This window comes from Rousettus aegyptiacus, unplaced genomic scaffold (genome assembly GCF_014176215.1).
Source record: "Rousettus aegyptiacus isolate mRouAeg1 unplaced genomic scaffold, mRouAeg1.p scaffold_m13_p_3, whole genome shotgun sequence".
NCBI lineage: Eukaryota > Metazoa > Chordata > Mammalia > Chiroptera > Pteropodidae > Rousettus > Rousettus aegyptiacus.
The window spans coordinates 163,862,401-163,877,623 of record NW_023416306.1 but is presented as its reverse complement, the minus strand read 5'-3'; the positions used below and the strand labels follow the sequence as shown (position 1 = coordinate 163,877,623).

The 15,223-nt window shown below is 43.6% G+C and overlaps 1 protein-coding gene across 1 annotated transcript in view; it reads right to left on the bottom strand.

The window, feature by feature from the left end:
• The window catches only part of KCNK13 (potassium two pore domain channel subfamily K member 13), a 62,632-nt gene extending 47,617 nt beyond the window's left edge, over nucleotides 1-15,015 (bottom strand). The window contains exon 1 of the mRNA XM_016154348.2: nucleotides 14,676-15,015. Coding sequence (XP_016009834.2) covers nucleotides 14,676-15,015 — 340 coding nt within the window. The remainder of the gene's footprint in view (nucleotides 1-14,675) is intronic.
• Between the last annotated feature and the right edge of the window lie 208 nt (nucleotides 15,016-15,223).

The following is a 15,223-nucleotide window of genomic DNA, read 5'->3' as shown; positions in this document are numbered from 1 at the left end:
AAATTGGTTAAGAGAACATTTAAAATGTTAAATTCTCAAAAATTTGACAGTACCCATACATATTTAAAATTAAGAGTTTAAATATTACATTATAGAGCTGTGATACCAGCAAGTAATTAGAAACAACCCACATGTCCTGCAACAGGAGGGACATTTTAACTGCTGGACATCCATGCCACAGACATTAATTCTGGGCAGCCTCAGAAAGGCACAGAAGAACTGTAGGTGAACACTTTCCGACTTATTCTATAGGCCAGAACTATCCTGATGCCAAAACAAGAAAAAGATATTGCAGGAAAGGAAAAAAAAAATAGATCGATGTCTCTTTTGAGCACACAGTCATGCACTGCATAACAACATTTTGGTCAACATGGACCACATGTATGACCACATAAATGACCATATAAATGACTCCACTTTGGTATCCTTGTTTCTAACGACAATAGCATCGTATACCAAGTGATCCACACTGGTGTGTCTGGGGGCCATTCTCCCTCCTCCCTTCTGTGTGTACCAAGGATCCTGGGAATTGCTCCCTTCTTGACTTTCGATTGCATGTCACTCCAACACGTCCCTTGCCACCCACACCAGAGGTGGGTGTATGGCTTGACTTAACTCTCATTAAGTTTGTCATGAAAACATGGCCACACAGGGCCCCGTCGAGCTCTGTTCAGGAACTCTGGGAAGACAGGCTCTTTTGCCTTCTGAGTTCTTGGATGCTGAGGGTCACGTCAGTCTGACCCTGCTGGGGCTGACTTCACTGCTCTGGAGCAGGCCCTGAGATTGGCACTTGCAAGAAAAAAGCAAAGCTCAGACAGACAGACAGACAGAGACAGACCTAATGACATGGTTTGAACCCATAGGTCCAACCTGTCTGAGGTGGAAATTTCAGTCCTATTTCCATTAAATATATATATATTTTTTTGTCAGAGAGCTAACTTTATTAATGACTTAGTTTAATAAGAAATAAAGAACAGTCCTTTTCATTTGCGTTATTGTTTTTCCTTTGGAGACTAACATGACTAACAACCTTAGTTAAGAAGAGAAGAAAAGAGGGATGGAAGGGAGGGAGGGGAGGCCGGCCAGCAATGGCACCTGCCAGCCCTGAAGACCCCCCGCGACCAATTCTGCAGCCGGTCCTGCTCCCACGCTCCCTGGGTCGCTCCCACGGCATCCGGCCCTCACCACACTCTATCCCGTTCTCTGCGCAAGGCAGAGGCCATTCGCTCTGAGCTCTGCATCGAGGCTGTCCCCAGTGGACCTTCCATCTGCCCTTCTTCTGTCTCCTCTATTTCCTTGCTGTTTGGGGCTGTAGTCGCAGCCTCCTCACTGCTCTCCAAGCGTCCAGACTCTTCTTCTGAGAGATCTGATGCACTTCTGCCAGATTAACCTCCCTGACACTCCATGTTTCACGATGTGACTCTTCCCCGGTCTCTAACGGCAGGCCAGCCCCACTGTGCAGAGTCCCCACTGTGGCCTGAGAGTTGAGCCTCTTCGTGATTCATCACTGATCATCTTCCTGTGGCCAAGCACTGCTAGGCGCCTACCTAGTGTTCTTCGTTCGTTATTCCTTAGTAATTATTTTCTGACACGTTACAATCCGGAATAAAGACTTCATTTCCTAGCCACTTTTGCAGCTGAGTATGACCATGTGACAAAGTTCTGGACGATGAAATGTAAGAGAAATATTATCTGGAATTTCTGGGAGGCCCCCTGTAGTCGACACTGTTGGTGCCCCACTCAGATCCCCCTAAACCCCATGTCCCAGCTGTGGTGAGCTTGGCTGCTGATAGCTTATACCTGGGGTTTTAGGTTTTAGGTTCCTCCCACCCCTAGCCATAGCCAATGAGTGACCGGGGTGGGACTGGAATAGCCCAGTTCCTTTGCCTCAAGGTGGGACAAGTTCCAAGGTATAATGTATGTTCCAGAGCTCCATGAAACACCCCCCTCCCCTACTTGGCTTCCTCCCTTTTCTCATCCTCACTGCCCTCGGCCAACTGGTGTCTTCTACTAGTCTCTTCTGGGAGCACTTCCTGGATCATTTCCGCCCAAATCCTTAGCCCGGGGTTGGCTTCTTAGAGAAACCGACCTAAGACATCGCCTTGAAAGGGAAAGGCCACACCCTTTGTCTCCCTTTCTTCCATCTTGTACCTTTGGACGTCCCTATGGTACGGATGCGATGGCCACACCCACAGCCATGTTGAGTCCTGAGGAACAGGGCCGCACCCTAGGGGCAGCAGAGCTGGAAAGGCCTGACTCCCTGTTGTCACCGTACAGTCCCCACACTAGCCCTGAGCTGCCTACATGCAGCGCATACCTCTTTTCAGGGATAGGGTAAAGGCTGTTTCCTGTCATATAACTTGGAGCTAAACAAAATTCCTAACTGATACAGTCACTCGCCAGCTGTGCATACTTGGGAAAGTTACTGACTCTCTCTGAGCCTTACATCCCGAACTTGAAGGACTGTTGAGAGAATAAGCGAGTCACCAACTCTTTCCAACCAGACCCCAGGTCCCAGATCCTCCAGGAAAACTGTCTGAAAACGTGGTGGTGTTTCCTTTAAATTATCGACTCTCGGAATTCAGTCTTCATACATCATTCTATTAAATGGAACACAAGTTTATCCCTGTGTGGTCAAAGCACGTTTTCAACGCACACATTTCTTTTTATAGGTGTTGGTACTGGGTCACAGGCTGTTAAATAAACAAAAAAACTCAGTGTAAAAAATATGGTAGGTTGAGAAATAGTATAGCATGCCTTCATACCAAATACCTAAAATATAACATCCGGAGCAGAAAAGATCAACAGCCAGAATTAACGAAATAGGCCTTAGTGAGAAAAATGCTACATGTAACAGAAATTGAGTTTTAAAATTTTTAGTCTCAAAGAAAGGTCTTAAAATTCTGCTGGAAATGGGAATGGCTTATGGGAAACAGCCAGGGAAACTAAAAAAAGAAAAGCTTCACAAATCTGTAAGATTGAATGAAGAAAATCTACTTTCAGAGAGAAAAGAAGTATAAATCACCAAAAGCGAAGGCAACAAAAGCAAAAATAAACATGCGGGATTACATCAAACTAAGAAGCTTTTGTACAACAAATGAAACCAGCAACAAAATTAAAAGGCAACCTACCAAATGGGAGAAAATATTTGTAAATTACACACCTGATAAGGCATTAAAATCCAAAATATATAAAGAATTCACACAAGTCAATAGCAAAAATAAAATAAAATAAAATAACAACAACAACAACAACAACAACAAACCCTACAAACATTCTGATTACAGAATGGGTAGAGGCAAAAGAATGAAACTGGACTGTTATCTATTACCACACACCAAAATTAACTCAAAATGGATTAAGGACCTGAATATAAGACTTGAAACAATAAAATGCATAGAAGAAAACATAGGAACTAACCTCAAGGACCTTGGGCTTAAAGAGGATTTTATAAATTTGACCTCAAAGGTAAGAGCAAAAATAAATAAATGGGACCACATCAAACTAAAAAGCTTCTGCTCAGCAAAAGAAACTGTCAACAAGGTAAAGAGACAACCATCTGAATGGGAAAATATATTTGCAAGCAACGCCTCTGATAAGGGCCTAATATCCAAAATATACAAAGAACAAAGAACTCATATGATTCAATAACAACAACGACAAAAAAACAAACGATCCAATCAAAAAATAAGCAGAGGACCTGAACAGACACTTCTCCCTAGAGGACATACAAACGGCCAACAAATATGTGAAAAGATGCTCAACATTGCTAGCTATTAGGGAAATGCAAGTCAAAACCACAATGAGATACCACCTCACACCTGTTAGAATAGCTATAATCAACAGGACAAGTAATAACAAATGTTGAAGTGCATGCAGAGAAAAAGGAACCCTCATACACTGCCGGTGGGACTGCAAATTGGTACAGCCACTATGGAAAGTGGTATGGAGGTTCCTCAAAGGACTAAGGATTGACCTACCATACGATCCAGCAATCCCTCTACTGGTTATTTACCCCAAAGACTTGAAAACTCACATTCAAAAAGATGTGTGCACACTGATGTTCATAGCATCATTATTCACAGTGGCCAGGACATGGAAGCAACCGAAGTGTTCTATGATAGGTGATTGGCTAAAGAAGCTGTGGTACATATACACAATGGAATATTACTCAGCCATAAGAAGAGATGAAATACTGCCATTTGCAACAACATGGATGGACCTTCAAATAATCATACTAAGCAAAATAAGCCAGACAGAAAAGGTTGAAAATTACACGATATCACATATGTGGGATATAAACCTAAAAGTAACGAATTAACAGGACAAACAAACAGAGACTTATAAACATGGACAATGGACTAGTGGTTACCAGAAGGGAACAGGGAGAGAGAAGGAGGAAAATTAAAAAAATATTTTAAAAAATAAATAAAGTCAAAATAAATAAACAAATAAATAACAAAATGGGCAGAGGATCTGAACAGACATTTTTCTAAAGACGACAAACAGATGGCCACTGATATATGAACAGGTGCTCGAATCCACTAATCAGGGAAATGCAAATTAAAGTCACAATGAAACATTGCCTCACACCTGTTACGATAGCTAGTATCAAAAAGACAAGATAACAAGCATTGGCAAGGATGTGGAGAAAAGAGACCCTTGTGCACTGCTGGTGGGAGTGTAAATGGGTACAGCCACTATGGCAAACAGTATGAGGTTCCCCTCAAAATTAAAAACAGAACTACCATATGATCCAACACTTCTACTTCTGGGTATTTACCCGAAGGCAACAAAAACACTAACCTTGAAAAGAGATCTGCACCCCCTTGTGCAATGTAACATTATTTAAATAGCCAATACATGGAAAGAACCTAAGTGCCCATCTACAGCTGTAGAATGTGTACATATACACGTACATATAAATACATATGCATATATACAATACAGAATATTATTCAGCCATAAAAAGAAGGGAACCCTACCATTTGTGACAAGATGGACAGATCTTGAGGGCATTACGCTAAGTGAAATAAGTCAGACAAAGACAAATACCTATAATCTCACTTATATGTGGAATCTTGAAAAAAAAAACAAAACTGAACTTATAGATACAGAGAAGAGATTTGTGGTTGGCAGAGCGAGGGAAGGCAGGGAGGTGAGTGAAATGGGTAAAGGTGGTGAGAGGGCACAAACTTCCAATTATAGAATAACTAAGTCCTGAGGATGTTTCAAAGAAAGGAAATTATAAATCAAGAACTGTTATGATGATAATAAAGATAACAGGAAAATGGCAGAGAAACTTCCAATATTTATACCAGTGCCCGACACAGAGTAGATCCTTAATAAATATCTTCTGGAAATATAGTTAAAATCGGAAGACAGTAGTCAGACAATAGAACAAAGAATTAGTGAGCTGAAAGATACATGGAGAATCAAATCCAAGATATGGAATTAAATAAATGAAAGCAAAGCAAAAGTACCTGATAGACTGTGAGAAACAGGACTATCCAAACTGAGACTAATAAGGGTACCGAGATAAACAAAAAAAGCAAGGCTCGTTAAGAGAACACTTGAAGAAAAATTCCCAGGATCGAAAAAACTTTAAGACATTAACATTAACTACTCATACACTACCTCTCGAAATAATCCTTAAAGGAAAGATGCCTAGACGGTATTTTTTCAGAAGATACAGTATTGTTGCCACACAACACTGTCCCTTCTCTTCAGCTTAGTAAAGGAACCTTAATTGTGTTCTCGGTAGTGATGCATTTCCATGCAGACGGGGGCGAGGACATTCTGACATATTATGGCCAATGAGGTATAAACAGAAGAGGAGGCCTCTGAGAAAGTTCTTTTCGAGGGACGGCATCAAAGGTATACATCTTTGTCTTTTCTTTCTTCCTATCTTGGTGCTGGTGACAACGTCTGGAAATGCAGGAGCTGTTCCGTAAGCACCGGGGAGAAAGCCACCATCTAAGCCTGCCAGAGCAGCAAGACAAAAAGCACTGGGACACTGGTGGCCCTGGGCTGCAGACCTCTCAGTTTTAGCAAGTGGGAAAAGTAAACTTCTGGTGCCGAAGACATTGCCACTGCAGTTTTCTGCAACACCTGCCCGATGCGATCTGCTGTTGATCTATCTGTCACTTTCTTTTCCTTTTTAAGTACTGAAACAAAGAAACAGTAGTACCAGCAACAGGAAGGAACAACATAACCTCGACCGAAGTGCTCATAAAAAGAGTTGCAGAATTAGGAGTAAGAGAAGCCAGGAGCACAAAGCTCAGAAGAAGCCGGTGACAGACGCTACTGTTTCTTTTTTTCCTCTCCACTCAGTGTTAAGCCGCACGTTATTTTCAGACCACATAGGAAAGTGATTCTTTTGAAGGTTAATTATCTTGCTTTAGAAAGCAGAAGCGAGGCTTGTGGAAAAAGCAATAATGTTAAGTAGATTATCAACCAGAGCCTAAATGTCCAGAGGCATAAGAAGAATGGAACCAAATTGAAGAGGAAGATACCGAAAGGGGAAATGCTAAGATCACTAAAGAGAAAAAGGTTGTGGGGGTGACATGCTCTCGGTCATCAGATATGAGGACACAACGCAGGTTCTAAGATGAAAAAAATGTAATCTCGAAAAGAATTTCCAGACAACAAGATGTGACAACCAGCAGCCAAGGGGGAAAGGGGGTTGGAGGGAATGGGGCTGGATCCAAGGCTGTAAGATAAGACTCCATACTGTCCAGAGAAAGGGTTCTTAATTTTGTTTATAAACATGAAAAATAATGGCAAAAATTGTCTTTTATCTGCAGGAAGTTTAGATAAATTTCATTCTGATCACACTTAAAATTACGAAAAAGATAGCCAATCTACTGTAATAGAAGGTACAGAATTGAAAAGAGAATAGAAAAAAATGTGAGTACAGAATGAAAAAGGATAATATATAGGAAACCAAATATTAAATGTGTGAAATTCCCCTACAAAGAGAGAAGTTTAAACCTGATTTAAAAAATAATATAAAATGCTTTAAGTGGTTTACCTAAAAAATTGCTAAAAATTATAACTGGAGAGATGATCTAAAGTTATCAAATATCTGCCAATATGTTGCAGGAATTTATATGTAAGTTTAAAAAAGATGTTAGCATATAAAGCACTAAAAGATAAAAAAAAAGGTATTAATAAAACAATAATGAAAGTTACACAAGTGATGAAATAAATAACACTGAATTTCTATGCCCTGAAACACACAACCGAAATGTTATTTTGGGTATGTTTACCAAGTCTGGAGTTTGTTTGGACATTATGTTCCCTCCTGCTTCAAAACTCTATCATGGAGGGAAAACCCAGGTGAAATATATACACAGATAACAGCAAACAAAGAAACATCCAAACAGAAAAGAGAATTCCGGAAAATGCATTTTCAAATCATTATGTGATAATTTTAGAAAAAAAATCAAAGCATAATTATATAGCCGATCACATAAAACCATTTAAAAAGCAGTCTTTTTGAGAAAAATTTGAGATGAGTTAGAGCTAACCAAAGAATTTGTGAGAATATTTATCTTAGCCATGGAGAATACCTGAGTTTATGAAAAACTATAGAAAGAAAAATTGCAAACAAAATGAATGTATTTGGTTAAATATATATATATATATATATATATATATATATATATATATATATATATATAAAATCTGTTCTATATGCCAAAAAATTTAATAGTCAACAAAAAGGTGGTATAATAACATAGAACTTTGGACATATATAAATAAACAGGGATAAGAACTTGAGGGATCCCGTTGGCCCTTGAGAGAGCCCTTAAGATACCACAGTGAAACCCAAGGACTCTTTGGAGCACTGTTTGAAAACCACTGCTCTGGATGATTGGTAGGATGAATGCCTTATGGTCTTCATCAGATGTTTAATACAATGCAAGACTCAAAATGCAGATAACCTTGGTGCCAATAAGAGCTCATAGGCAGAATCAGGAATTAACTTCTGGGATCAAATGTATCTGAATTGGAAATGAAAGGCCCGGGGACGGGCACATTAGTTGTCATGGTGATGGGAGGAAGGTCACAACTTTGAGAGGACTGTGAAATACTGTAACAAGAGGTATAAGTTATCATTCTATGGGCCCCTGGTCATCAGGCAGAACACCACCCAAGGTTTTCACCCATGGAATTGCAGACATTACAATATCACAGAGGTCTTGAGATTCTGCTAACCATACTATCTCTGTCTTCTTATATTATCCCAAGTCACCTGAGGACCACCACATCTGAAAAAAAGAGGTTATAGTTCTTTAGTTGGTGACTCTTTCCACACACACACAAAAAAAGATCCAAAGAAAGAAAAATGGCAAAGGAGGGAAGTTCAAAGTGTGAGCTTTGAAGGGAGGCTCTACACTATTGCCAGTGGGGAGACTTCGGACATCGCATGCAAGCTCTCTGAGGCTCAGGATCTGGAACATGAGAATATTAACAGTCCCTATCCTCATGGGGTTCTTATAAGAATTAAACATATGTATAGATGTGTACTGGGTTTAACCCATGGGTAGCTCAATTAACTTCATATATTTTATATATATGTATATGTGTGTATATGTATACACATATACACATACACACACATATACATATATATGAGTTAAAAAATCACATATAACCCCCAAATCTAACAATTTGAGGATACTTGAATAAACTATTCCATATTAATTGGAACACACGAAATTCTTGAGAAAGTGTATAGGAAATAATGTAAAAGGAAAGAAAAAAGCAGAACAGTATATACTACGAATTACAACACCCATGTGAAGACATGAGGATAAGAGTTAAGAGAATGTAACTGTCCTTAGCTCCTTTTAGAAATTAGTGGGTACACAACGACACAGCACGTATGTTTGGCTCACCTTCTGTGGTGACCAAGCATCCTGCACAGATGGGTACTAAGTGAACTGAAAAAAAAAATCAAGGTGCGGCTACTGATCGCGAAGAGTTAAGAGTTTCTTGTCCTTTTCACTCCCAAAGGGCGAGAAGCCTGGAGCTCACAGATGACCGAAGCTCTAACTCGGGGACCCAAACTCCAGTTCTGTTGTCATCAGACCTGTCTGGCCAGGACAATGTTGTTTTACAGTTAGAATCGGAATGCCTGTGGTGGGGCTGCCCTCTCCGGGCACAGGCCCCGCTGTCCCCTGACGTCTCATTCCTCAAGTGACACTCCTTTTCATCGTCCTCTGACTCCTGGGCTCACTGGCCATAGGTTTTCCTCTCCAAGGAGGGGTGAGGCAGAAGAGATGCTGGGGGTTGATCTGAGAACGGGAACAATAAAATCCGAACACTTATGAGGCTTCTAAAGATGGCTCTCTGGACAAAGAAAGGTGTGGCACTTCAGAAAAGTGGAACCACACCTGACAATTCAGACAGACTGAGCTGAAGGGGGCAGAAGGCGGGAGGGAGACGGGGGCGGGGGGGGGGGAGCCGTGTAGCAACAGTGAGGCCTCCTGACGAGGTAGGTGTGTCTCAGCAGGACCATGTGCCTCTGGGGCCGAGCACAATGACGTCCTCCTCTACGGGTTGAGAGTGTCCCCATGTATAAGTCACCAATGTACTGATGATCATAACCTCCTCTCCCTTCCCCCATCTCCTTCCTAAGGGGAAAGACTGTAGCTTGCTGGGTCAGCTCCCAGGGCTAGCTCCTTTACTATGGACAAAACAGGCACAGGCTGCATGAGAGAAAGCTTAAAGAAGGTGCAGAGGTTAAGCCGGTTGTGATAACGGAGGACAGAGAGGTGGAGGTGGGGGGTGAGGAGAGGCAGAAAGACAGAGAGTGCTGAGAGGATTTGGAGAAGCGTTTAGGAATAAAAGGCTCCAGAACGCCTCTGAGATGAGAGAGACAGGAGAGGAGGAGAGAGGGGACTTTCCGTTGTGTTGCACAAGGGAGGGATGTAGTTCCCTAAGCCCCTTGAAGTTGGGTGTGGCCATATGACTTTATCTGGCCAATGAAATGTGTGTGGAGGTAACTTGGGTCATTTCCAGTTGGCGGCCACTTAATTGCTGGCACGCCACTCTTCAGCACTTTCTTCGCCTTCCTGGGCTGTCCTGAAAGCACGAGCTGACGAAGGGGAGCCATGAAATTAAAGAAGCCTGGAATGCGGGGCCCACACAAGAGACAGCTGCCCTGGGGAGTCATGGCACCCAAGTGAGCTTTGTGTGTCACGCTACTGAGATTTGAGGGTAACCTAAAGCCTAAGCCTACCCTGACTACATTATATGCAAATGGCCTCAAATCCTTTTTGGAAAGAAGCTGAGTCATACATAGGCAAACATAGAAACAAACTCTTAACAAAAGCATATTTGAGAGAAAAGATATTTATAGAAAATCATATATAGGATAAGCTGTCAATCTACCTCTCTGAGTACTTCAAAATTATTCCTGCTTCAAGTCTGATCACCAGCCTCTTTCAGAATCAACATCCCTGAGTTGTGCTTTAATAGTCTGCTCTGATTTTTAAAGTTGTGGTAAAACATACATAATATTTATCATTTTAAGCATTCATATGTGTACAATTAAATGGCATTAAATGCATTCACACTGTTATATAATTATCACCACTATGTATACCCAACACTTTCTTATGGTCCCCAACAAAAATGCATGCCCATTAAGCAATCCATCTCTTCTTCCCCCAGCCCCTGGTATTCTCTGTTCTATTTCCATCCCTATGGAATTGGCCTGTTCTAGGTTCTTCATATAGGTGGAATTGTATAATATTTGTCCCTCTATGTCTGGCTTATTTCACTAAGTGTCAAGTTTTCAAGGTCCATCCATCTTATAGCATACATCAAAATTCGATTCCTTTTTATGGCAGAATAGTATTCCATTGTATGTAAGTACCACGTTTTGTTTATTTATTCATCAGTTGATGGACACTTGGTTTGATTCCATCTTCTGGGAACTGTGAATAACGCTGCAATGAACATGGGTGTACAAATACCCATTTGCTTCTCTGCTTTCAACTCCTCTGAAGCTAATCCCTAGGAGTGGACTTGCTGGATCAGATTCCATGTTTAACTGTTTGAGAAACTGCCAACTGATTTTCCAGTCTACTCTTTTAAATCAAGTCTTGATTGGGCAACAGTTGCATGAAATCCTTGATTGCATTTTCCAGGAAAATGCTCTTCGTGAACAACTCACACTGTTCTATGCAATGTTTCTCATACAAAATCCCAAGGCAGAAACAGTTCTGAGGATGAGGCACTGGGGTTTGTTTCCTTTTATCTGATAATAAGAATTCCAGGGTGAGTTATGGCTCTGGTATAGAGTTTGCAACCAAATTTGGAACTTGAATAGTTATTGTTGATGCCTGACCCACAGCCCTGGGGATCCCCTTTACTATTTCTAGTCAAACTGGCCTGACTTCAAATGGCCAGTGTCTTTATCTTTGTCAGTGGGCTACCCTTGGGCTGTCCATGAAAAATCAAGCCAGAAGCACTTATGAATTATAGCTTTGTGCTTCCCCCACCCTCCAAGCAACTTTTAACCAATTAGTGACAGGTGCGGGTGTATAAATACCCTGGCTGTCTTGCCTGGGATAATTCTGGGTCATGAGCTTTGCATTGTTTTCAAGTTTCCACTTGGGATTTAAGTACAAGCATACCTCATTTTACTGTGCTTTGTTTTATTGTGTTTTACAGGTGTTGCGTTTTTTACAAATGGAAGGGAAAGCCCTCTATCAGCAAAACAATCATGAGTCTCTTTATTGCGATACTATTTGCTATGTCATGGTGGCCTGGAACCAAACCCGCAATATCTCTGAGGTTTGCCTGTCCCAGCTGCCCACCCTGGTTTCTTCCTAATACCATACCTGTGTTCACTTACTTCCCTTCCTTGTACCAGTTTCTCCTTCACCTGTACTTGCCAAGGTCTGCTACTGAGGAAACTTAAACCAAGATGAAGCTCTTCTCTTCCAACTTCCTACATTCTTTTGCTTCCCATATTTCTGTCCTTTCCCCTGGTTTGGTAGTTTTATTTACATTTATGATTATTTTACTGTATGCTTCCTTGTTGTCTGTTACCTCAAAGTCTTTGCAGAATAAAGCACAGTGGAACTAATTTCTAGAAGAAAAACACCATCATATAATGTTATGATTAAAATATAAGATATAAATGATTCTTGTATTTTATGATTCCAATTAAAAAAATACATACATATGTATGGATATGCAAAGGGAAAAAAAGAACAGGAAGAAATGCACCAAAATGTTAACAATGGTTAACTTGGAGCGATGTCATTACGGATGGTTTAACTTTTCCTTTATACTTTATTTTACAAAGAACATGAGGCTTTAGTTTCCTCATCTATAAAGTGGGAATAATCACATGACCTCATGAAGACTGTCATCTGAAACTGTGTGAATATAATACAATTAGCTGCCTCATGTATTTACATAACAATCACAGTATATGCCTAACATCCTAATTAAGGGTAGCAAGTGCTGTTATTACATCAGCAATTAATAAAATAATTTAAAATGTTAAAAATGAGAAAGTAAAAATGAGCCCCTACTTATACAGTGCTTTGTACTGGAGGGGAGGGAGTGGGCAGGAGACAAGACTAATATTGACTGAACAGCTACAGTATGCCAGAGACCAAGGTGAACGCCATGGACATCTCAGATGAGAAGAACAAGGCTGAGAGCGGTTAAGACGGTTGCCCAAGTAACAGAGGCATGACAAACGGCTCTAACTTCAGACCCTCAGTCTAGATTTCCTTCTATTCCACCAGATTACATTATTATATCTGTGCCTCTTACATGCCCACCCATCCATGACATTCTCGATTCCTACGGCATCTATGTTCATCAGTGTCTAAGAGCACTCTGCTCCCTCCTAGCCCTGTGTGCATGGGGTGTACTCGTGGTGGTGGTGATGGGGGAGAATTTACCCCCTGATCACCCGTCAAATCCACCCCACATAAATATTCGACCTACATCAAAACCCTGGACTTGCTATGCAGACATAGCAGATTCCAGGTGAGTTCCTAGTTTGTTCATCCCTTGTCCTCCGTACATAGAAATTCGGGAACTATTTTCTGAGGTGACATAATCAGGGACTTAGGGAATTATGCTAAGAGAGTGCGGCAGGCAACGGGGCCTGGGGAAGAGAACTGAGGAGGGGATCACTTCTCTGTGCGCCTCAGGGACCTGCGTTCGGGTCATCATGGAGGATGCCATGCCAGCTTTTCTTGCCAGGCACCCAGGTACTGTGGTGCTGTAATGGCCTGCTGATGGCCAGGACCACTGGGATGGGATGGGGTGGAGGTTGTGAGCAAGGTAGTTGAGGACAAAGCACTTCAGATACAGCCTGCGTGTCCCTAATCAAGCCAGTCCTCTACACCTTGCCTCCTACTCACCAACTGAAGCCCTGGGCGTGGGAAATCCTTCTTGACAAATCAGGTCTGAGGCTGATCTGTTGTACTTTGTGCTCCTTCTTTTGGCAGAATGTCGTCTACCCAAGACAACCCCGTGTGGGAGCTTCGGGGAAGTTCGCCTTGTCATCTAGCCTTGCTGACAAGCTCTCTTGCAAGCGCACAAGCCACAGTTGCAGAGAACTTGCCCTCTGAGCCGTCTGATGCTGTGTGCCCTGTTACTGCCCCCGGAGCCTGGCAGCTGGGAGCCATTCTCTGTCAGCATAGCCTTTCAAAGCCCCCTCCTCCTCAGCATTTCCGCATCTTCCCCAAACCCCTTATCCCTCGATTATGTTTCAAGGGTGAACAGTGTTCAGGAGTGTCATGCAAAGACTTCGAACATTTTCCTTCTGCTGGGAGTAAAGGCGTAACTGACTGTAGCCATGCCATACTCTTGCTCAAAAACTGCTTCTAGGTAAGTTTTAGCTCCTTAGTCTGACCTAAGGGACCCCGAAAGGACCCCTCCATTCCGTTTGTTTGGAGACCTTCTGAGCCTTCCTTCCACTACTCTCTTGATCCATGGGAGCAATTCTCTCCTCCCCCAGAATGCAAAGCACTTTCAGCCCCCAAAGCCGAACCATGCCTAACACTAACTGGTTTAGCCCCAAGGTCACTTCTCCCCTGATTCTTCCCGGTAGGAAAGTTTCCATCCTCATTAGCTTTTATGCCTCCTCATGTCCAACCTGGTATTCAATCAGATTCTCTCTCTGTAAGTTTGAAGTCAAGGAAAGGCTCCTTCAAAATCTGTCTCCCGCTCTGACCAGTGCCTTGCGCGCTACTAACGCAGTACACGTGTATAGGTTCCTCTCCCAGGAACTTTGTAAGCTTTCTCCCTAAAGTCCCAGAAAACTCAAGCAATGACTCCTTAACGAGCCTGAACACTGAACCGAGCATCTCTCATTTCAGGATCGTTCAAGTCCGCGGGGGACTTTGTTAACTGCAGATTCAGACTCGGGAGACCAGAGAGGAGCTGGGACTCTGCGTTTGTTAACAAACTCCCGGGTGATGCTGATGCAGCTGGTCCGCGGACCACGTTTAGAGAAGCGGAAGGCAGAATCACCTGTTGGTCAGCAGCAGCTCACCTCCGTGCTGCCGGCTGAGCGCGGAGGTGATGAGCCCCAGGTGGAGCCGCACGGGGCCGGCCTTGGAGCGCCCAGCCAGGGAAACGCCAGCGCGTACCGCAGCCCCTGCGCCCTGGCGGGGTTCACTCACCTATGGTGGACACGACCGTTCCCACGAAGTAGAAGGCGCCGGTGAAGTCCCAGCGCTGGCGAGCGCTGTCCACGCGGATGCCGGCCTCGGCGGCCTCCTCGTAGTGGCGGAGAAAGTCGCGCAGTTCGTCGCGGCTCAGGCCGTGGCGGCGGCTGAAGTTGGCCAGGCGCTCCTCCCAGCGCTGCTTGGCCTGCAGCTCGTGCGCCAGCTCCAGCGCCGAGAAGACGGCGGCGCCGCCCAGCAGGTAGAGCACGATGAGCGCGGCCAGCAGCAGGAAGCGCGCGTTGTCCTCGTTCAGGTGGCCCGAGCCGCAGCCGCAGCCGCAACCCCGGCCGGCCATGGCCGGGCCCGCGGGCGCAGCCACTCGCCGGACGGCCGTGACCGCGGGCGGACCCGGTCCGGGGACCCACCTCCCCCCACCCCGGGGGGTCGGGGCCGGGCGGGGCGCTCAGCCCGCCGCGGGGCCACCGACGGCCGGCTCGCCCATGGCCGCTGGGCGCTGCCCCCGGCGCGCTGCCCCCCGGGCCGCGGCCTCGACCGCCCCTGTG